The sequence below is a fragment of the Physella acuta genome, unplaced genomic scaffold (genome assembly GCF_028476545.2).
Source record: "Physella acuta isolate Inbredline_101_S28 unplaced genomic scaffold, ASM2847654v3 ptg000177l, whole genome shotgun sequence".
Classification (NCBI taxonomy): domain Eukaryota; kingdom Metazoa; phylum Mollusca; class Gastropoda; family Physidae; genus Physella; species Physella acuta.
Window position 1 is genome coordinate 132,032 of NW_026731696.1, and position 23,709 is coordinate 155,740.

Sequence of the window (23,709 nt, forward strand, 5' to 3'; positions counted from 1 at the left end):
AAGAATCCGTTATATTTATTTCTCTTTAATGAAGTGAACCAGGCAAGATGTAACGCAATGAAGTAAAAGTATCTGATCTCTCACGATCAAGTTGAGAGAATCGTAAGAAACGTACAAAGAACTAGTCGCGTTATTACTTAGCAAAACCGGGTAGTGAAATCGTACATTAAGTGTTAATACAATTGATTTCTTTTCTAAGTGTTAAAAGAGTTATCTAGCAACCGATCCAGTACATAACGGATTTTAAACGTCACTAACTCTTTTTTATGTTACACAATCGTAAAATACGCTTTAGTTCAATGGGTTTCTTTTCTGAGTGATATCGGTTATTTATTCCTTAATCCGGTGTGAATTTTTCCGATTTTAGTCTTCGAAAAAGCGCCCCCCCCCTCCCCATCTAGGAAAGCTGGAAAGCGGTTTTTCCGGTCACTGTTTCTTAAAGATATACGTTTTACAGTTACACAATCAAGGTAGAAAACAGTTAAATCAGTATGCAAAGTCTCTCAGCCGTTAAATTTCTTTACTTTGACTGTTTATAATTCAAAACTGCAGCTTAAAATGAGCTTTTAATTTTTTTTTCTACCCCTTTTGGCGCCCCCCTAGGGTCGGCGCCCGGGGCGGCCGCCCTCCCCGCCCTCCCCTAGCTACGCCTCTGCACCCTCATTAATTTATCCTTATTGTTTTTGAACAAATAAGTTATGTTATGTTTGACAAATCAGTTTTTTTTACTATAATCTAGATTATTCTAGATGATGCACATATAAATCCCAACTTTTTTTTACATTATCTTTGCATCTTTTGTTGCCCATTTTCTTAAAATGTAAATAAAATAAAATATAAATAAATAAAACAAACAACGTATTTTTAGTTTTATGCTTCAGTAGAGTGTTGTCTAGAATCTAGATAATGCATCACTCCATAATTGGGGATTTGACTAGAATACATCCCAGAGGCGTAGCGATGGGGGGGGGGGGGGGCAGGGGGGGGGTACATATGTCCCCGGGCGCTGACCTTAGGGGGCGCCAAAATGGGTTGTAAAAACAAATTAAAATGTCATTTTAGCTTCATTGTTGCATTATAAATAGTTTGAGGGGAGGTGCAAATCGAAAGTTTGCTCTCGAGGGGGGCGCCTAATTGAAAGTTTGTCCCCGGACAAAACGCCCCCCCCCCCCCCCCAGAATGACTTAGAAAAAAAATGCGTTCATGCTAATTAACATATTCGTATCGAGATTAAGCTTAGGGTTAATGGATATTCTAATGTGGCAGCATTGCTTATCGACAAATATAGTTTATACACTAAGGTAGCTCAACTCATTCAAATATTCTGTTATTTTTACTTAAATTTGTTTTGTACGTAACGCATAGGGCATTCATTTTCAGATTGGCTGTTTCTGTAAAAGGGCAATAAAAAGGATTTGGTTCGAAATGTTCCACTCAACAGTCACTAATACTAGACATAACTTTCATTAATTATAACTCCCAATCTGTGTGAGTTCATATCATTTTATAGTTTTGCAAAACATTATAATAATTTTATCTTTTAATGTTTTTAGTGCAATTGATCATACAATTTATTCGAAAAGCTTATTATTATTATTAGACACCCAGATTTTTAAATAGTTAAATGCTATTGTTTTCTTTTTCGTACCTGGCCAAACTAAAATCGACGCCATCTTGTCTTGAAACGTACGACTACATTTTTAAGAAGCATCAGTTTATCCTGTAAAGAAAGAAAATGAGTGACGATCAAATTGATATAAAACTTGGTACTTAACTCTAGTATTTTTTTAAATTAGTGTGCTAATGTAGTAAATTTTGTGGGAGAATGTTTACACCGGTGTCTGAAAATGGAATCTTCTTTAAAAAAGGGGTGTTAGGTTACTGGTAGTTAACTAAATACACTCATGGCTGGCTAATGTTAATGCTAACCCTGTCCCTAACCCTAACCCCAACCCTGGTCCAAACATACGCCTAACCCTAATTTCTAATCATAAAATTAGTCAAGATTACAATACTACTAACAACCCAACACCCCTTTTTTAAAGAAGATTCCATTATCGGAAACTGGTATCTATAATCATCCCATGATTTTAATTATTGGTGCCATACAGCTTAGCTGGGAAAGATTTTTCCATGACAACCATTCAAAGATCTGGTTCCTAAAGTTGACCTGAAAACGACCAAGGAGGTTCGTAAGGATCATGTGTGGGGAGGGGGAAGTGGAGGTATGCTGCAATAAAACGAAATCGAAAGGATACTCGTAACTTGGTTATGTAATCTATCCTAATTTATAAAAGGCCATGTGCGCTCTTCTCTCTCTCTCTCTCTTTCTCTGTCCGCAAAAAATTTTCGCCGGACATCACGTCAGAATCGGCAGCGATATATCGAGAACTTTTTACGGACTTTTGTTGAAAATAATATGTTAGATGTTTTAAATGTATAACCACAATTTTAGTTAAAGAAGAAAAATAAAAATTAAAGGCGTATTCGAATGTAGAGAAACAGTATTATTTATGCAACCGGAAAAGCATTAATACATGTGAAAAAGAACGCATAAAACTGTGACGTCGCTATTGCTTATACATTAACTAATGACGTCATCTGCCGTGTTTGAATAAAAAGAAATGAACTATTTCATTCAAATTTGATTTAGATCTACGTACACTATGAAATGTATACAATACAATTTTTCCGGCCTAAACTCATAAAATTTATTTTATTTATTTGGATTCTAGATCTAGATATTCTAGATTCATCTATTCAAATAATACATTTCTATACTAAAGTATTTCAGGCCTTAATTACTTTATTGAAATCTTTGTTTATCTATAATATATAAAGCAAAGTTGTCGGGTGCCCGATAGGGCACTTCCCGGCGCCGCAGGCGCTTCAAATTTGGCAGGATCTTGCCTTGGGGCGACTGAACACGGGGGCCGGTTGACCGAAAAGTCTACGATGATGGGGTCAAAACTGACCTCGACTGACCGGCGCCTTATATGAGCTATAAATTAAAAAAAATGTCCACGGAGGAACCTCTTCATAACTCCTGAGGTCGTAGACCGACCCTCGGGCGAATTAATTAAGCATTCAAATTCTCAATGTCTTCGAAAGCCTAAGCAAAGCTGGGCAGCATGCCTAGTTTACTGTATTTCTAGTAAACGCAAAAGGAATGAACCAAAAAAATCACGTATAAATGTTTAAAAAATATATAGATCTAAACTTTTTAAAGGTATTCATTTTCACTTTTATTCAGTCTTGATTAATCAGTGTAAATAGGAATGTTTAATTAGGACAATTAGGCCTAATAATAATAGATTGAGTTAACGGCGGAATCTAACCCTCCTCCCTTATCCAGCATGGAAGCTTTGTCCAGGCTGTTTTAAATATTAAAAAAAAGTAGATCTATATAGACATAATAAAATATCTGTTTTTATTTTTAAAACTGTCGTTGCATTAAATTTCATCACATGTGAGCGAGAAATGCATTCCAAACATCGCCACTCATAGGCTGTGCGTAGTGACGGCTCGCTCGCGTTGTTTTGTCAACGAGAGAAACATCGCCCGTCCGAAGCTAGACATATCCATGCGGAGTTTTAATACTTAAATTTGTATCTAGAGCTGGTGTCTAGATCTATTTAAAGATTGTTAGGCTACGCCTATCACATTAACGTTGATCACTTGTGAGTGAAAAATTATGCAAATTCGTCACGAGCCCGCTTGCGTTCTTTCGTCACGCGAGCGTGTGCGCAAGTCCAAGTACTGTGTCAACTAGATCTAGATCAACTTTTGTTTATGCAGGCTGTCCTCTAATATGATTATTATAATTTATTAGCCTAGTCCTTCTGGATCTAAATCATAATAATCAATTATATAAAAAATGAAAGCAAATGAAAATAATATTAACTATAATTCGATCAAGTCCTAATTAGTAATAATAAAATCAAGTAAATAATTTAGCACCTAGACTTTACTAGACGTATCGAGATCGCGTTTCACCACGAGATCACCGGTTTACGGGCTTTTACAGAAATACCAACTAATTCCTATCTTCCCATGTTCAGATCGAAATACTTAATTAATTTGTCCAGCAATGTAAAAATCAAAATTGGAAAATATTCACTTAACGCTTGTCAACATAAATAACAACACAAACGTAGTAAAGAGTCGATAGAGCCACCTAGGCAAACGTCTCCCGCCCAATAGCGGTCACGTGGGTTATGGAATTTTTACTTTTGGTGGTGACCGTTTTGGAGAATTTTTTAAAAAATTAGCGCATGTAATATTCGATTTATTTTTACACAGACTGCTAAATCTAATATTGATGTACTTTCGGTTTCCGATCTACATCGTAGTAGCTAATATTTAAAAAGATCTACGAATGTTTGTCGGCACCACTTTTTGAGCTTCGGTCTTCATTATCCAAAGCAATTTATAGCGTTTCTCTGGCATATTTAGCACTGCCATTTATAGTTTGTTTACATTATGTGAAAAAACCGCCATTTTTCACGAGGTAAACATTTTAAAAACGAATTCCTAGAAAGTCACTTGGGCAGACAAGAAAAATGTCCGAAACTAAGCGTCCGGTGTAGGACGCCATGTTGTTGTTAGCAACCAGAGACGCTTTCAAGTTAGTGAGCCTCGCTACTAAATATGGTTATAAAAACCTGACTTTTTGGTGTTAGGGTGTAAAATGATCTTGTTTAGTTTTTAAAATTTTTGGTGAGAAATTAATTTCAAATGGAGGCGAGCGAGTTGACGAGATTCCGTCCCCAATGTTGTTGACATGGAATAAAAACGTGCTTTTTAGATTTAGACCGTAAAAAAAAAAAAAAAAAATAAAAACATAAGCCTAAAATTAATTTAGAAATTTTATATTTTTAGAATAAATGTTATAAAAGTTGCAAATCCAGAGAACTTGAAAATAATTTGTTGAGTTTAAGGCTACATTTTAGCGAGGCTCACTAAATCTTAATTTTAATTATTTATTTTTTTAACCAATACCAATAAAAGCTAGAGATATTTCTCTAACTAACCAGGCACTACATTTGATGATTTTAGCTCATTTTGAACTAAAATACATGATTTTAATTATTGGTGCCATGCGGCTTAGCTGGGAAAGATTTTTCCATGACAACCATTCAAAGATCTGGTTCCTAAAGTTGACCTGAAAACGACCAAGGAGGTTCGTAAGGATCATGTGTGGGGAGGGGGAAGTGGAGGTATGCTGCAATAAAACGAAATCGAAAGGATACTCGTAACTTGGTTATGTAATCTATTTACTGTATTTCTAGTAAACGCCAAAGGAATGAACCAAAAAAATCACGTTTAAAAATATATAGATCTAAACTTTTTAAAGGTATTCATTTTCACTTTTATTCAGTCTTGATTAATCAGTGTAAATAGGAATGTTTAATTAGGACAATTAGGCCTAATAATAATAGATTGAGTTAACGGCGGAATCTAACCCTCCTCCCTTATCCAGCATGGAAGCTTTGTCCAGGCTGAGTTTTAAATATTAAAAAAAAGTAGATCTATATAGACATAATAAAATATCTGTTTTTATTTTTAAAACTGTCGTTGCATTAAATTTCATCACATGTGAGCGAGAAATGCATTCCAAACATCGCCACTCATAGGCTGTGCGTAGTGACGGCTCGCTCGCGTTGTTTTGTCAACGAGAGAAACATCGCCCGTCCGAAGCTAGACATATCCAGGCGGAGTTTTAATACTTAAATTTGTATCTAGAGCTGGTGTCTAGATCTATTTAAAGATTGTTAGGCTACGCCTATCACATTAACGCTGATCACTTGTGAGTGAAAAATTATGCAAATTCGTCACGAGCCCGCTTGCGTTCTTTCGTCACGCGAGCGTGTGCGCAAGTCCAAGTACTGTGTCAACTAGATCTAGATCTAGATCAACTTTTGTTTATGCAGGCTGTCCTCTAATATGATTATTATAATTTATTAGCCTAGTCCTTCTGGATCTAAATCATAATAATCAATTATATAAAAAATGAAAGCAAATGAAAATAATATTAACTATAATTCGATCAAGTCGTAATTAGTAATAATAAAATCAAGTAAATAATTTAGCACCTAGACTTTACTAGACGTATCGAGATCGCGTTTCACCACCAGATCACCGGTTTACGGGCTTTTACAGAAATACCAACTAATTCCTATCTTCCCATGTTCAGATCGAAATACTTAATTAATTTGTCCAGCAATGTAAAAATCAAAATTGGAAAATATTCACTTAACGCTTGTCAACATAAATAACAACACAAACGTAGTAAAGAGTCGATAGAGCCACCTAGGCAAACGTCTCCCGCCCAATAGCGGTCACGTGGGTTATGGAATTTTTACTTTTGGTGGTGACCGTTTTGGAGAATTTTTTTAAAAATTAGCGCATGTAATATTCGATTTATTTTTACACAGACTGCTAAATCTAATATTGATGTAGCCTACTTTCGGTTTCCGATCTACATCGTAGTAGCTAATATTTAAAAAGATCTACGAATGTTTGTCGGCACCACTTTTTGAGCTTCGGTCTTCATTATCCAAAGCAATTTATAGCGTTTCTCTGGCATATTTAGCACTGCCATTTATAGTTTGTTTACATTATGTGAAAAAACCGCCATTTTTCACGAGGTAAACATTTTAAAAACGAATTCCTAGAAAGTCACTTGGGCAGACAAGTAAAATGTCCGAAACTAAGCGTCCGGTGTAGGACGCCATGTTGTTGTTAGCAACCAGAGACGCTTTCAAGTTAGTGAGCCTCGCTACTACATTTCTATTTATTTTCATCAAGCCTAAGTTATAACCGGATGTTTCACTTTCGTAAGACAAATATTGATTGGCTGTACAGTAACTTAGTGATCGATAACTATTTGTTTACAAAACTTTGCAGATCAAGTTTTTAAATTACAATGCAAATTTAAAACCCCATGACCTAGTTTTCTATTTTTAGCTTACAATGTGTACAATAAAATCAATGGCGGCCTATCCAATAGCAGGATGCCATTGTTTATGTCGCCATTACACGTGAAAACCAAATTGTTTTTGTTTTTTTTTAAATTTTTATTTAGTTACCGAAAATATTATAAACATCAAATACATCCAATCTTTAGTAAAGTCCGAAAAAAACCAGATAGACAGGATTTTATAACCATATTAATTGTAACTACGCTGTGCATGATTTTTAAATGAATTTATACACCTCTCAAATACCTTTGAGACTTTTCTCGCTGGTGTCCATTGGCTTTGCCAGTCAGGACTTTCCTCATCCGTAATGGACCCCTGTGAGAAAAGTCTTAAAGATATTCGAGAGGCTCATTAAATATTTAAAAAATCATTCACGGGGTAGTTAAAAATAAGCCAGATTCTAGCCCCAAGATCAAGAAGATGCAGTGCGGCTACAATAGATTTTCTCACTAAATCTAAAATTTTGGTTTAGGCCTACTCTATTTTTTATTTAAACTGAATAATAGACATCCATGTTTAATCCATTAGACACTAATTTTGAAGTTTTTTGTTCGTTTTAAACCAATTAGGCCTACTTAATTTATTATTTGTCACTCACTGCCATGACACACCTCTCCATGACATGTTATATCACTCTTATGTTTGAGGCAACGGCAAACCATGAATCGGTTATGCAGTGAGTTCCTCACTGTTGATGAACCAAATAATAGCTGTCACACGGTTTTTAAAAAATGAAAAAATTGGTTGTGATATGAACGCCGGTCTTATAAAAAAAACTACTCACAATGGGCCTATTTTATATTTCTTTTTTCATAGACTGATAAAACTAAAAAATCCTTTATGCTCTTGCTCATTTTTGTACATACACCGTTGATATTTTCAAATTTCCATTTTAATGAAACCAACTTTTGAATTTAGTCTCCATTCTCAAAACCAAATTTTAAAATGCTTTTCTGGTATATATAACCCTGCCACCTATGAGTTTTTTATAACGTGAAAACCCAGCGATTTTGCTCGTGGTAAACATTTTAAACAGTAATTCTAAGAAGGTCACTGAAACTAAGACGAAAAATCGTCCGGCGTGTATGCCATGTTGTTGTTAGCAACCGGCCATGCTTCTGGTTTAGCAAGTAATACTAGTACTAGGCTACATTGACCTGGTTTTTCTTGTCATCTAATCTAAATGTTCGTTGTTCATTTGTCCTGAAGGGATTAACATATGTTATTAAAATACTTTAAAAAAATTTCGGCCATGCTTCTGGTTTAGCAAGTAATACTAGTACTAGGCTACATTGACCTGGTTTTTCTTGTCATCTAATCTAAATGTTCGTTGTTCATTTGTCCTGAAGGGATTAACATATGTTATTAAAATACTTTAAAAAATTTTTTTATACTTTACTTACAGACTAGATGGGTAGATCTCTTTAGTAATTCTATCTCCCTGACGATCCGCCCAAAGCGCAACCGCTGAGCCACACAATACAGTTAGCTTTGTTAGAAGAATAAGGCTAAAAGAGTAATATGAGCCCTTTGCACAGCTGTTTAGGGTAGTTTCAGCCCATTACTCAGCACTTATGGGTAATTTCAGCTCATATTTAGCCTTTTTAAGGTCATTGCGTTTTTGCGTCTTCTGTGTGCCAGCCTAGCCTAGGGGGCAAAAGCTTTTTCCGACTAGTCTTTTCGTAAAAATAATGTTATAAATCCTGTCTGTTTGGTTTTCTTTTCGGACTTAAGGCCTACTTAAGATTGGATGTTTTTGATGTTTTAATATTTTCGGCACTAGATCAAAATAAAAATAAAACACCAAAAACAATTTGGTTTTCCCATGTAATCATGACATAAACAATGGCATCCTTTGTTATGGCATCATTATGCCATTGTACAATACAATGGAAGAATTGATGATAGAAGGAATAGTCAATTTTTTTAAAGAATCGTTTTTATTAGGCCGAATCATGTTATTTGATGTTTATCTTACTCTGGTTATCATGCTTATTTCTTAGAGGAAAATACACATTCAGAAAGAAAACGCGACAAAGACAGAAAAAGATCCCGTTCACCTCGTCGAAGATCAAGAAGCAGAGATCGCGATCGCAAAAGGTCTAGGTCAAGAGATCGTAAAATTAAAAGATCCCGGAGGTATTAACTTCATTTTAGAAATTTTTTAAATATATTTCTAAGATTTTATATGACAAGTTAAAAACTATGTGTATATTCCTGTAGTCGATCACCAAAGAAAACAAGAAAGAAGAGACCCTACAAATATTGGGATATTCCACCTCCTGGCTATGAACATATATCACCAGCACAGTATAAAGCTATGCAAGGTATAATTTTTACTGCTTATTTAATATTGACACTTTAATTTATAGTACCAGTATCCTAAATTTAAAAAGTGAGTTACCCTCAAGTTCACCTTAAAGGAAAGTAAATTTAGATTTTATAGAATAGTGGGAACTTAAGAGAATTGGTGTGCTAGTATAGCCATATACTGTTATTGCTTATTGTAGCGGCCGGCCAGATCCCACAGGAACCTGTAGCTCAGGTATTCTCATCTGTGGCCTTAGCAGACATTACTCAGGTTCCTGGTATGAGCACGCTAAGTAGACAAGCACGCCGCCTCTATGTGGGAAATATTCCTTTTGGGGTTACTGACGTGAGTGTTTGTTGACTGGTCTATTGTTCAGTGCCAAGCTTGAAGTACAATACAAACATCTTTGCTTTGACCTGAGATTTTACTATGCAACTTTGGGTTTGATTTTATTTTTAAAAAATGTGTATTTTACTTCAGGCATGGCACAATATTTTTTATTGCTGAGACTTAGGGCAAATTTTCTTATCTCTTGTTTCCCTCTAGCTTCTGGCCAGATTCCGGCAGAGCCTACCACTGCCCCTGCAGTTGGGCCTACTAGTGCTGATGCCAGTGTCAATTATGCTGGCAGCTCCCTCAGCCGTCAAGCTCGCAGGTTATATGTGGGCGGTATTCCATTTGGGATGACTGATGTGAGTGCAGCCACGCTGCCATGGGAAACAATAGATAATCAGAATCTACTGAAGCTGTTTATTCTTAATATAAATTAGATACTTTTGTTTACAAACGCTTGATGGATTTTTTATTACAGGAATAGTTAAACATATTCCTCTACATAAAATTATATAAAAATAGTTGAAATAATTAATTAAAAAGACTGATTAAATGTTTTAATTTTGCTCATTATAAATATTCAAATTTCAGGAAGCTATGATGGACTTTTTCAACCACCAAATGCGTATTACAGGTCTTGCTCAAGCAGAGGGTAACCCTGTAATAGCAGTTCAAATTAATTTAGACAAAAACTTTGCTTTTCTTGAGGTAATGTTTTATGGTTTTGCATTATTTTAAATTAAAATAGTTTGGCTATCTTTTATAAAAACTCACTAAAGAAGCTTATTTTGGACAACTTTGGTGCAGTGTTTAAAATTAAAAGGGTTATAAAACTCAGAACATGTTAAACATTTAAGTGACTTAAAAATTTCTTTGGTTATTTCATGTAAGCCAAAAGCTTGTGTTGTGTTGTTAATTATAAATCATTCAATTAAATTATATCTTTGAGTGCCTAAGTCTGTGTTGATGGGAAGGTTTGGTGGGATAAGTAATTTCTGAAAAAATGTTTTTTTTTATGGTGTATTTATTTTCTTTATATAGTTTCTATCCATCAGTTTGGTAAACCATTATGGTACCACAAGTGTCCTTTTGACCAGCTCTCTGTTTTCAGTCATTTTTACTGTCTCACTCATTCATTCTTTGAGTTTATTTTCCCACTGTTCTTTTGATACTATGCTTTTAGGAAATTCTTCTGCAGTATTGATGACAGTGTGACTTGGCTGTGCTATTTTAAATGTTTTTAGTAATTGTCAGCTGAACATTACTATATTATTGGAGATGTTATCTTAGTACCAAATTCGAAGTAGCTTTCTTTAGCCTCCCATTTCCATGGCATTAACATTATTTTTAATTTTTGCTGCTATTGTTCAGCTACTCTTAAGATTGATGGTTAATAGGGCACATGAAGTTTCAGTTACCTTTTTCTATGACCTCAGTGAATGAGGGGTTCATATGGTCTGTTCTTTACTTTCTCTGAGTGATGTATCCTTTACAGATATCTCCAGATTGCTTAATTGAACTCTCTAGAAACCTTTTGGATTATTTATGAATGTTATCACATTTATTACTACTACCTCAATAAAATATTTTTACAGTTTCGGTCTGTGGATGAGACTACACAAGCTCTTGCATTTGATGGTATTAGTTTTCAAGGACAACCCCTCAAAATAAGAAGACCAAGTGATTACAAGCCTCTTCCTGGCATGGCTGAAAATCCTACTTTAGCTGTACCAGGTAATTTGCTAGGATATATTTTTAAAAATCAGTTTTACTGGTAAAATTTAATTCTGTTTACACAGTGTACAATTTAAAAAAATTGTTTATACTGATTTTGATAGATCTGATCTAGTAGTGTTGACCATGACATGCACACATGACATTTTTATGCACATCACATTGTAAATCAAACTTTATTTGAATTTTATATTTAAAATGTTTTATATTCATTTATAATATCAGTGTTTTGATAATTTTTTTCAGGTGTTGTATCAACAGTTGTCCAAGATTCTGCACACAAAATATTTATTGGAGGGTTGCCAAGTTATTTAAATGAAGATCAGGTAAATATAGAATTTTGTTGCTGCGGAAATTTTTATTTTCGGATGAGTCATTTTACAGAGTCTGATGTCACCAATGTGGAAAAGATGTCTTGGCCAGACATGTGGGTAGAAGGACAAGTATTGGGAAGAAAATTGTGTATTTTTGTTTAGAGAACTGCTTTTCAATAGGTTTCTGAGCTGTATTTCTTCGTGTGTTTATTTAGCCATTTTATAGGCTATTTCCTCACTTTCTCCTTTCCTTTCCTGCACAAATCATCTTAAAAGCATAGTTTTATGTTTGGTCTACTTGTGATGATGAAATTGCATAAAGAGAATAGATTGGTTCCACAGGCAATTTTTTTCAGCAAATATATCAAGTTGATGGCTTGAATGCATGGGAATTGATTTACCTGTTATTGCAGTATTTTTTTAGGGCAACTTGTAGTGCAAAGTATTTCAACTTTCTATTTTTTCCCCATCTTCATTCCGGAACACCTTACGTTTTAGATTGTTAAGTAATAAGCAGTGTCATGATCATCATCTTTGTGTGAATTCAGTCTTTAAATTATTAAATTACCAGATGGCAAATACTTAAATCTCTTGTCAGATGCTGATAAAAAATGGTGACTGCTGATTTTTTTCAAACTTAAAATTTGACACTTTCTTGTGTCTTCAAGGACTTTTCCATTACAAAAAAATGTCATTCCATATCATTAGATTGTAAAAGCAGTGAAAAGGAAGGATTTTTCAGGATTTTTTTTCAGCAAAACCAGTGCCAGCTCAGCTCAAGTTTTTTTCTCCAAAGACCATCATTTTTTTTACAGGTTTCAATATTCTTTTTTAACAGGAAGTTTAGCAATAAAAAGCAAATAATTTTTTCAGTAACAGGTATTTTCACAATTAGTTTCTAGCAACATTTTAGAGATTACAATGTCTGTAACAAAGAATGTTAAAAAGATCCTCTTTAATATATTGAGAAATAAAAGCTTAAACAAGCAGATTCTTGAAAACGAACAAGCCAGGCACATATTGTGACATGTTATTTTTAAAAAATGCAGGCTCTAAACGTTTTTCTTCTTGTTTCTTCCCCCTTTCATTCCCTAGCTTAGGGAAGAGGTTGAAAGTGCGTTAACTTATCCACTACATTGTATTACCACTACAATCTTACTTTTGTGTGTGGCCCTGCAGGACACAGGCAAGTGTTATCACATATGTATATCCGCGTAAGGAGTGAGTTTAATAAAACTTGAAGAAAGCAGCCATCTAAACATTTCTTCAGCTTCCGAACTAAATTTTGGGTGAAATTGTTAATTAGTTGTCAATTTGAGAGCAAAATTTTGTGTCATTAATACTACATTCCTTCCTTGCAAATAAATATTTATTAGTATTGTTTGAAGGCCCCCTCAAATGCAAGGTAAGTTTAGTTGATAATTTGTCAGTTGTATGTAGTTTTTGTTAATGTCTAGATTTATAGGGCTAATAACAGGTAAGTATAATCCTACCATATTTTAATTTTTTAATTATAAGATATATTCATTTTAACATATTATGAGTTTCGAAATTTAAATGCTGCTATTTAGTTAACCATAGCTTTTCTTATAGCCAAATAAGTTAGGTTTTATGATTTTGTTGGATTTTTTAACATTTCCTGGTGTTTTTCTGACCTTGTTAATTATTTTTGTCTTCAGGTAAAAGAGTTACTGGTTTCATTTGGACCTCTCAGTGCATTTAATCTTGTCAAGGATAGTGCAACTGGTCTTACCAAGGGATTTGCTTTTTGCGAGTATGCTGATGTTTCTGTTACAGATCAGGTTGGTTGTTTTTCAGTTACATAATTGTTTTTTTATTAGTACAAATAGTAACAGCAAAAATATAATCACACATGGCAATACAGGGTTGACACAGACTAGTTAGTGATCTAATTTTTGTTATCCAATAGTACACAGAAAATTTTAAGTTAAAGCAATAAATTGCTTTCTAATTGCATTTTTAAAAAAATACTTAATTCCTTTGATAAATCTTACATTGTTTTATTGGTCAATTGCTTGCAGGCTTGTGCAGGACTCAATGGCATGCAACTGGGAGATAAAAAACTTATTGTACAAAGAGCAAGCGTAGGAGCAAAGAATGCTCAACAGGTAAGCAATGCAATCAATACCTCAGTAAATTACATTTTGCTTTTTGCAGTGGTATAAATTTAAAAATTCTGTTTATTGTTTTAGATATGAAAAAATTTAGTAACTTTCCATGTGTGGAAATCCACTGGATTTTTTAAAATAACTTTTCTGGTTGAGCGTATTGTTTTAAAAGCCTCAGACTTTTAACTTGGAAGAGACAAATGTAAATATGTAATGATTATCTAGGCAAGATAGCTGGTAGAATTTATCATGTTCTCTTTGGTAAAAAAGTTAAGTTGTTTTAACATAACTTTTTATAGCAAGCTCCAGTCCAGCTTCAAGTTCCAGGTCTGAACTTGAATCAAGGAGCTGGACCAGCCACAGAAGTCTTGTGTCTGATGAACATGATCACACCTGAAGAGCTGGTTGATGAGGAAGAATATGAAGGTAAATAGATTTCTCTTTAGTTTTCTGGAGTCTCAATTTGCTATAAATTAAAGTCGCGATTCTACTAGCACTATCTAAAAATTTTATCCTGGTTATTTTGAGGAAAAAACATCTTACTGAGTTTGACACATTTAAAAACATTTTGATCAAAGTATGGAGAATTATTATAGACTTAATGTGTAAAATTAACAATAATAAAAGGCCAATCGCCCACTCTTAATTTGGTTACAACAACATGTCAGGGTTCAATCATTTATAATGTTGGTTTCATTATATTGTAAAATGTCCTTGAAATTTGTTAAACACCTTTAAAATACTGGGAATAGTTTCTCTATGTTACATATAAACAGACACTCTCCCACTTGCTAACAAAATAATGGGGAGGGGGGGGGGTGTTAGGAACTTACATTAGTACCACTAGTCAACATTACATGTCTTTGAAATATATGAGTTTTAAAAATTAAATTCTCATAATCTTAAAACTTTATTTAAAAAAATTTATGATCAACTTGTAAATATATTAAAAACTATGGTCTAATGGATCCATACATTTACCCCCAGACATTGTTGAAGATGTTAAAGAAGAATGTGGAAAGTATGGTGTAGTCATGAGCTTGGAAATCCCTCGTCCAATTAAAGGCGTTGAGGTCCCAGGTGTTGGCAAGGTATTTCTTTTACTATTTTGAACTTGCACCTTACTTAACAAATGGATGTAATATTCTAATTTTAGTTTATTTAGTCTGTTTTTTAAAAAAAGTATTTGATCAGTTTCACCTTTTGTACATTTAAATGTATTATCTAAAACATTCACATGGCATCACATTTATTTTAACCTAGTTACTAACTAGTATTTTTTAACCCTTATCTGTTTAGTGCTTATAATATTATCTGCTTGATTTAATGAGTTGTGTACCTTTTTGTCTGCAAATCAAATGTCTTTCAGATTTTTGTGGAGTTCAATTCAATAATAGAGTGTCAGAAAGCTCAAGCAGCACTTACTGGAAGGAAGTTCTCCAATCGTGTGGTTGTTACATCCTATTATGATCCAGATCGTTACCATAGAAGGGAGTTTTAAATTTGGGCAATCAAGCTTCTAACACATAGTTAACCAACGCTAAGCCACCAAGTTTAGGTATTCATCCCAAATTTTATTACCAAAAAGACAATTCTATTTCATAATTATTGTCATTTTTTGAAAGCAATTTGTTTTTAGTTGTCTTTTTTGCAAAGCACTATTTTAACTTTGTTTTTAAATGTCAGTGTTAAGGTAATAAAAAATCAAAATGATGAAATTAGGTGAATCAAAATTTAGGATCACGTTCCCTATAACCAGAAAGTATCCATTTTATTTGATATTAGGCTTTATAGTGTATTTTCCTAAAGTTTAGAGTTGGCACTTTTAAAAGTGGATTACAACTTAACTGAAAAATTCATGTCATGAGAATTTTATTTAAAATGTTCTTTGCTAGGTAAAGTTTAATGCATTCCTGCTTGTTAATGTTTTTTTTTTTTTGTTGGTTAGACATGAATGCATAGGCTACTCATAAAATCTAATAGGCTGATGGACATAACAAACTTGATAGTTAAACTTAAGCAGTATTTAAATTTAACACAATAAACCTTTGCAGCAGATGTATAGTATTCAGATTATGATCAAAGACCAGTTCAATACACTTAATGTTTTAGGTGGTTCATTTTTTTCCTCCTTTCAAATCTTTGGTCAAGGTAGCATATTTTATTCCAAAACATTGTCTATGTAATACATATTTTTTAAACCAGTTTGATGGCAACTAACATAGATGTTTGACAGAATAACAGAATTGTTGAGCACAAGTGTGTGAGAATGTGGGTATGTTTGTCAGTGGTTGCATAGCAACCAGTCTACAAGATTTAGGCAATCTTATTTTGTCCATCTAGTGCATAATTGTCATGTAAGCTAAAAAAAATAAAGTAAGTTGAATATTATATAGTGTTTTTGATGATGTGGGCGTTTCCTTTTTGTTATTTGTCTTGTGTTTGAGTATAGATTAGATGTTATCACTATCTTCACATCTTTTAGCTAGCAATAATTCGTGATTGAAGAGATTGACTTGAGAATGGTAGGCAATGAAAGCACCATATAAATTGTCATTAGAATTTGTATTATTCTATGAATATTATTTTGAGCAATTTTTAAAGTCAGTGTTTAATTACTTTGATCTTTTTAATTATTTTTTTCCTTTAGAGTGGGTAGAGGGAAGGAAAGTAGACCACAATTTATATGCTATAGTTGAAATGGAGGCAAGGCAATTATTACTGCTGATGCTAGCAACACAAATCGAACAGTTCATTTATTTTACTTCAATGGAGTCTGTTGGTACTAACTCACCTTAAAAGATCAATACAAAAGAGCCATAAAAGCTGGCTTACTACTTTTGATAAAATAAATCTAATAATAATATTAAGTTTTGAAATTTCATGAGCTACTGATGATTTCACAAAAAGGGATGAGGTAAATTTTCAGTGTTTATACAATTTTTTATTATTATAAAGGTTTTATTACACGAGTTACATTCAGCTATGTAGGCCTATTGAATAGAAGTCAGTATACAAGTGTAAGTTTTAAAAATGAGCACAATATTTAGTAATTTAATTATGCTATTTTTAATAAGCCGCCACTGTGAGATTAAAAATCATTGCCCAAATACCAACTCGTACACCATTCGACAACCATCTGCCTTTACTCTAGTCTGGCCTCACTCAGGTATGAAACGTTCCGTAAATACAGCTCATCGAGCTAAATCTTGTTACCTCCCTTGTGTCATTGAATATAGGGATCTTTAAATTAATTTTAATCATTAATTAAAAATCTAATTAGATTAAAAAGCAGACCTTTAGAATACAAAGCTTTTGAATGCGCTGAAAATTAAAAAAAAAACAACCTCCAAAATAAACTTTTTAGTAAAAGTAAAGCATTGTTCGCTATATTGTGTACGAGATTTTATGAGCTACCCCTGAGAGCAGTAGACATTAAAAAACCTCTGGTAAATAGATTTTAAAATGCGTTTGGTGTCGTCCATCTCGCCTTCCTCCGCCTTACTTGGTGTCATTTCTACCACTCCCCCCGTATCTTTTATGGAGGAGTAAGTAACCCAGTGCGATCGTTACCCTCCCTCCACCGTGTGACGCCCACGCAACAAAAACAAATATTTCTTGAGATGCACGTGCATCGCACGAGCTGATGTGAATTGCCAGGATGGATTTGGATATAAATAAAGGCCCCAGAGATTTAATTTGTTTTTTTGCAGCACGAAGAGCGGCTTGAATAGAAACAAGAGTAGCACTCTGATTATGTAAACACTCAATTAATTACAGTAGCTGGGTTAGGGTGTGCTTGTTTTGCTCTAAATTCATTTTTTAGTCGGACTTTGTTTATCAGTTAAGAGAGAGAGAGATTTTTGTCGGGATTAAGAAAACAGTTGGTCCTTGTATTTTCTAGCTGAATATATAGTCACTATTCATGTCATGATCTCACCTGTCATTATTCTCACGTCTCATGGTGTCACCTGTCATGGTCTCACCTGTCATTATTCTCAAGTCTCATGGTGTCACCTGTTATGGTCTCACCTGTCATTATTCTCAAGTCTCATGGTGTCACCTGTCATGGTCTCACCTGTCATTATTCTCACGTCTCATGGTGTCACCTGTCATGGTCTCACCTGTCATTATTCTCAAGTCTCATGGTGTCACCTGTCATGGTCTCACCTGTCATTATTCTCAAGTCTCATGGTGTCACCTGTCATGGTCTCACCTGTCATTATTCTCAAGTCTCATGGTGTCACCTGTCATGGTCTCACCTGTCATTATTCTCAAGTCTCATGGTGTCACCTGTCATGGTCTCACCTGTCATTATTCTCACGTCTCATGGTGTCACATGTCATGGTCTCACCTGTCATTATTCTCAAGTCTCATGGTGTCACCTGTCATGGTCTCACCTGTCATTATTCTCAAGTCTCATGGTGTCACCTGTCATGGTCTCACCTGTCATTATTCTCACGTCTCATAGTGTCACCTGTCATGGTCTCACCTGTCATTATTCTCAAGTCTCATGGTGTCACCTGTCATGGTCTCACCTGTCATTATTCTCAAGTCTCATGGTGTCACCTGTCATGGTCTCACCTGTCATTATTCTCAAGTCTCATGGTGTCACCTGTCATGGTCTCACCTGTCATTATTCTCACGTCTCATGGTGTCACCTGTCATGGTCTCACCTGTCATTATTCTCACGTCTCATGGTGTCACCTGTCATGGTCTCACCTGTCATTATTCTCAAGACTCATGGTGTCACCTGTCATGGTCTCACCTGTCATTATTCTCAAGTCTCATGGTGTCACCTGTCATGGTCTCACCTGTCATTATTCTCAAGTCTCATGGTGTCACCTGTCATGGTCTCACCTGTCATTATTCTCAAGTCTCATGGTGTCACCTGTCATGGTCTCACCTGTCATTATTCTCAAGTCTCATGGTGTCACCTGTCATGGTCTCACCTGTCATTATTCTCACGTCTCATGGTGTCACCTGTCATGGTCTCACCTGTCATTATTCTCACGTCTCATGGTGTCACCTGTCATGGTCTCACCTGTCATTATTCTCAAGACTCATGGTGTCACCTGTCATGGTCTCACCTGTCATTATTCTCAAGTCTCATGGTGTCACCTGTCATGGTCTCACCTGTCATTATTCTCAAGTCTCATGGTGTCACCTGTCATGGTCTCACCTGTCATTATTCTCAAGTCTCATGGTGTCACCTGTCATGGTCTCACCTGTCATTATTCTCAAGTCTCATGGTGTCACCTGTCATGGTCTCACCTGTCATTATTCTCACACGTCATGCCCTCACTTGTCAAGATCTAACCTATCGTATTTTCATCTCTCACAACCTCACCTATCATGAACTTAATCCGAGCCTGTCTATTTTAATGGTTGAATAAATGGACCTTATCGAGCCTAAAATAAATTCAATAAATGAAGAGCAGCCTAAAAAACATTTTAAAAATTTGCCTTAAAAAATATGATGTCGAGATTAGAAAAAAAAACGAAATTCGTTTCAATATTTCTGCCGTGCTACTGCGTTTGTCATACTATCTTCTGTCATTTACGATGTGCCATTAAAACGGCCCGTGACAAAACGGCCTCATTAAAGGGCTTTCGTGATAAAGCTCCAAAAAAAAAAAAAACCGAATTCTGCAAAATGGCCGACAACATATTGGGAGAACTGAAGTGCTGTCTGAAGCCCTTTTGTAGGCAGCTGAACTCACGGGGTCCGTTTGTCTCTCACTTTTTTTTTTTTGACAAGATCAGTTTGACGAGATGTTTTGTCTAGGCATTTTCGCCTGGTTGGTTTTGAAAGACCACACGATCATCAAAAGTAGGCTAAGTAGTTCATCTACCTCATTACCAGGCTGATACGGATAAAAAAACAAGTTGTATTTCAGAAAATTAGAATTTTTAAAAATCACGGAAAACATTCCGATTTTATTTGATAAAATTGGCCCACACGATCGGAAAGTAAGGAAACTATTTATTTCTACAGCAGTCTAAAATTGGCTACAGTTTAAATATTGACTTCGCTAAAGCCACGACAAAAGACCATACTCCGTAAAAAATACCCACACGACTTGGGTCACGTGACAATGGACTGGAAGTCCTCGTGATTTTAAAAAACCGTTCAATTCTCGTGCTGCCATCGAATTCAGCCATTTTGTATCATCAATTCGCCATTTTCTCAAACCGTTAACGATAAATGTCGTCTAGGCGATACGAATTCAGTTACCCTTTATTTCCAGAATAATAGCTAGTCATTATGCAGAATAACTCTTCTTTTAAAAGGATAATAGTACTCCTTGTGTATAATTTCTCTTTTTCAAGAAATAAAAATAACCATAACATAATAATGACTTCTTTAAAGGGTTTAGGAGAAAAGTAATTATCTTCTATCCCTTTCCCGTGGCGACCTAGAAAATATCAAACCTATAACACTAAAAGTTATTGGGTTGAGATATGACGTTAATTTGGTATTTACAAAGTACATTATAAACTTGAGCAGCGAACAGAAACGGTTCCAGACACAAAGACTTGCAGCTGTGCCAATGTGGCAAGCCAGCCCTCGTGTCCAGATCGTGTCTCCACGTTTGGCGTGGGTGGGAGCACGAGCCGGGGCTCGCCGATCCACGGGCGCTCTTCACACGGAGGTCTATTTAACCCACAGGACACTGGGCACTCAAGCTTAAAATCTGGGTACACAGCGACAGTTGAAACAACTTAACACAGGCTAAGACTAACAAGTTTAGTGGGTAGGAACCTGTATATTTCATTCTACTGAACCTACAATAGAACTACAAACTTGAAGGTTTTATACACACTAAATAAGTACGTGCAAAGATTTAGTTCAATATAAAATATCTAGTCTAACCGTGCTTTAAAATAACCGAGAGTTGTCGCCAATATTGAAGTTACACGTGCGAACGAAACTAGAAACGGAGTTGTCGAACCTGCATCATAAGGCGACAAGGGGAGACACCTTCCACACACTTGCGGTCACCCCCTGGACTCGAGAATTTGTGGCCCCTCGAGAAATTGTGGCCCCTGGAGAAATTGTGGCCCGTGGTCTTGAGAAACAAATTGATATTTAGGTAAGTGATGGCAGTAAGTTTTTTTTTTCATTGATGTCCTTCCATATGTTTTCAAGGCTAGTTCCACTTCAGGAATATTTTTTAAAACCTCAAGTGCAGTAAAATTTTCTTTTTATTTGTGTGATATATATATATATATATATATATATATATATATATATATATATATATATATATATATATATATATATATATATATATATATATATGTATGTATATTTGTGTGAGTGTGCATGTGTGTGTGCCTGTGTGATTTACGTATACAAGTAAAATATAATTGTATTCCTGGCATAAAAATAAACTAGACCGTTGACCTCTGTACAATACTACAATGGCGTCTCACCGATATAACAAATACATTTTTAAAGACAAAGTTATTGACAGGAATAGTAGTCCACACACAGACAAAAGGGTAGACGGTTTTGGAGCATTCCTGGTCTCGTGTGGGCTGATTAGTTGTTTTATATAGCATTTCAAAACGAGGGGCAAATTATTTCACGTAGAGACAAACATAAACTGGCTTTTGTCTATTGTTTCTTTTGTTTGTTGATTTTTTTGAGGTTTTCCTGGCGTTGGTCTGGTGTTTATTTTTTGTTTGGTGTTTTTTTTTGTTTGATTGGTATTTATTTTTTGTTTGGTGTTTATTTTTTGTTTGGTGTTCATTTTTTGTTTGGTGTTCAATTTTTGTTTCGTATTTATTTTTTGTATGGTGTTTATTTTTTGTTTGGTGTTCATTTTTTGTTTGGTATTTATTTTTTTGTTTGGTGTTTATTTTTTGTTTGGTGTTTATTTTTTATGTGGTGTTCATTTTTTGTTTGGTGTTTATTTTTTGTTTATTTTCAGTTTATGTTTTGTATAGTGTTTATTTTTTATGTGGTGTTCATTTTTTGTTTGGTGTTTATTTTTTGTTTATTTTCAGTTTATTTTTGTATGGTGTTTATTTTGTATGTGGTGTTCATTTTTTGTATGGTGTTTATTTTTTTGGTGTTTATCTGTCTTGTTCTTGTACGCCAGTCGACTGTCTTTTGTTTATTGATTGACTAATGTTTGTCTTTTGTTCTGGATTTGTTGTTTTCTTTTTTCGTAGCTGTTTTTCTGTTATTTATTTGACTGCTGTTTTTTGCTTGATTGTTCCCTGTCTGTTGTGTTTAGCTGGTTTGTTGCGTGATTACTGTTTATTGTGTGATAGCAACATTTCTTTATTATATGTTCTTTGTATGGTGTTTGCTATTTGTCTGTTATTTAATTTTACATTTACTATCGTTTGTATGTAAAATCTTTAAAACGGGATAGCTCACTTTTTTCAGAACTAAACAATAAAATAAACCGGGAGTGATCTCCCCTAAACTTTCTCGAATATTCTTATATAACACTACTGGGGATGGCAACTCGGGATTTTTAGTTACTTAAACTTTTAAAAATAAAATCTCGTAGAAAAAAGAACCAAGTAAATGCTAAACAATATGTGTATAATAGTGCGGAATATCATTAGTACTTTATGAATTCACATGCGTTTTTTGAGAAATCGGAAATAGCGTAAATTACTACTTCCGGTCAGCGGAAAATTTCTAATAATTTGACAGAAGGCAGAGAATTAGATCTTTTACTTACTTGTGAAATTTCATTTATCTATGCTTTTGAAAAATTGAAAGTAGATTAAGTTCCACTTTCGGTTACCGGAAATCGCTGAAAAGTTAACACGGAACTACAAATTTGATATAATACTTATATATGAAATTTCATCAACCCAGCTGTAGCTGTACTCAAGTTATCGCGTTGACAGACAGACACACACACACACACATACACACAGACATACGGACAAGATTGAAAAAATATGGTTTTCCGACTCAGGGAGGTGTAAAACGTCGAGATTTTGTAAAAATCTCGATTTGTTTTTTTTGCACGATTACAATACTTCCTCTATACTTCGTATACGAGAAAGTAAAAATTAATTAGGCTATTTAATATTGCTGACTTCATTCATGGGATGACTTCCAAATCACTCGCTATATTGTATATACAAAACGGTGATTCACTAATTTCTTTCCTCCAAATTTTTACTTCTTCGCGCACCGAGCTAGCTTTTAATGAAACAAATATAAAAAAAAACTTTATAATAATAATAAGCTTTTAAATGCACTAAAAAAATAAGAAAATAAAACAAACATGCTTTCTTTAATAAAAGCATTGGTCGCTCATGAGATCTCTTACAGTTTTTAGCGACCCAACGAATGTTTGTTTAATTTTCTTATTTTCAGTGTATTAAAAAGCGTGTTATTAATATAGAGGTTTTTATATTTGTTTTATTTTCCACCTTTTAAGTCGTTCGTTCGAAGTGAAGTAGACAGTTGATAAGCTACGACTAAAATGGTTGAACCGGACCAGCGGCGAGAAACCAGCCAATCGTGATCAAGCGATCTTTAGCTAGTATTTTATCTCGTTAACTCCTATTTGATTATTACATTTTTTATTTTTAACATATCAATTTTTATTTTAAATTGTCTCTCTTATTCGATTTAAAAAGTGATATTAATGCATTGTCTTCGAAGAAGAAGTTATCGGGAATGTTTGAAAGAAATCGCTACATTAGAAGTGGGTGAAAAACTAAGTTACACGATTTGTCTCAAACCCACACCAAAAAAAAAAAAAAAAATGAACGGACATTGTGAAATAAATAAAAGCTTGTAAAGAAACCTGTTATGCTTTAACTACTGTAAGTTTTTAAAAAGATGCACCGGAGCAATGAGGCTTGCTGTGACAGGCCTGTGCATGGCATTTCCATCAATCGACGGATGAGAGTAAGCG

The 23,709-nt window shown here is 34.5% G+C and overlaps 1 protein-coding gene across 1 annotated transcript; it reads left to right on the forward strand.

The window, feature by feature from the left end:
- Positions 1–1,643: 1,643 nt before the first annotated feature.
- Positions 1,644–16,204, forward strand: LOC131936382 (splicing factor U2AF 50 kDa subunit). Its single transcript, XM_059293334.1, has 12 exons — positions 1,644–1,766; positions 8,987–9,122; positions 9,207–9,310; positions 9,841–9,986; positions 10,219–10,335; positions 11,223–11,361; positions 11,608–11,687; positions 13,355–13,477; positions 13,718–13,804; positions 14,104–14,230; positions 14,792–14,895; positions 15,174–16,204. The coding sequence occupies exons 1-12, from the start codon at positions 1,736–1,738 to the stop codon at positions 15,303–15,305; spliced, it is 1,326 nt and encodes a 441-aa protein (XP_059149317.1). The 5' UTR covers positions 1,644–1,735; the 3' UTR covers positions 15,306–16,204.
- The last annotated feature ends 7,505 nt before the right edge of the window (positions 16,205–23,709 follow it).

Coding starts and splice junctions, on each gene's coding strand:
- LOC131936382 (XM_059293334.1), top strand. CDS start 1,736: ATGAGTGACGATCAAATTGATATAAAACTTG. Junction 9,987..10,218: donor TTCCATTTGGGATGACTGAT/GTGAGTGCAGCC, acceptor TTCAAATTTCAG/GAAGCTATGATGGACTTTTT. Junction 11,362..11,607: donor TCCTACTTTAGCTGTACCAG/GTAATTTGCTAG, acceptor AATTTTTTTCAG/GTGTTGTATCAACAGTTGTC.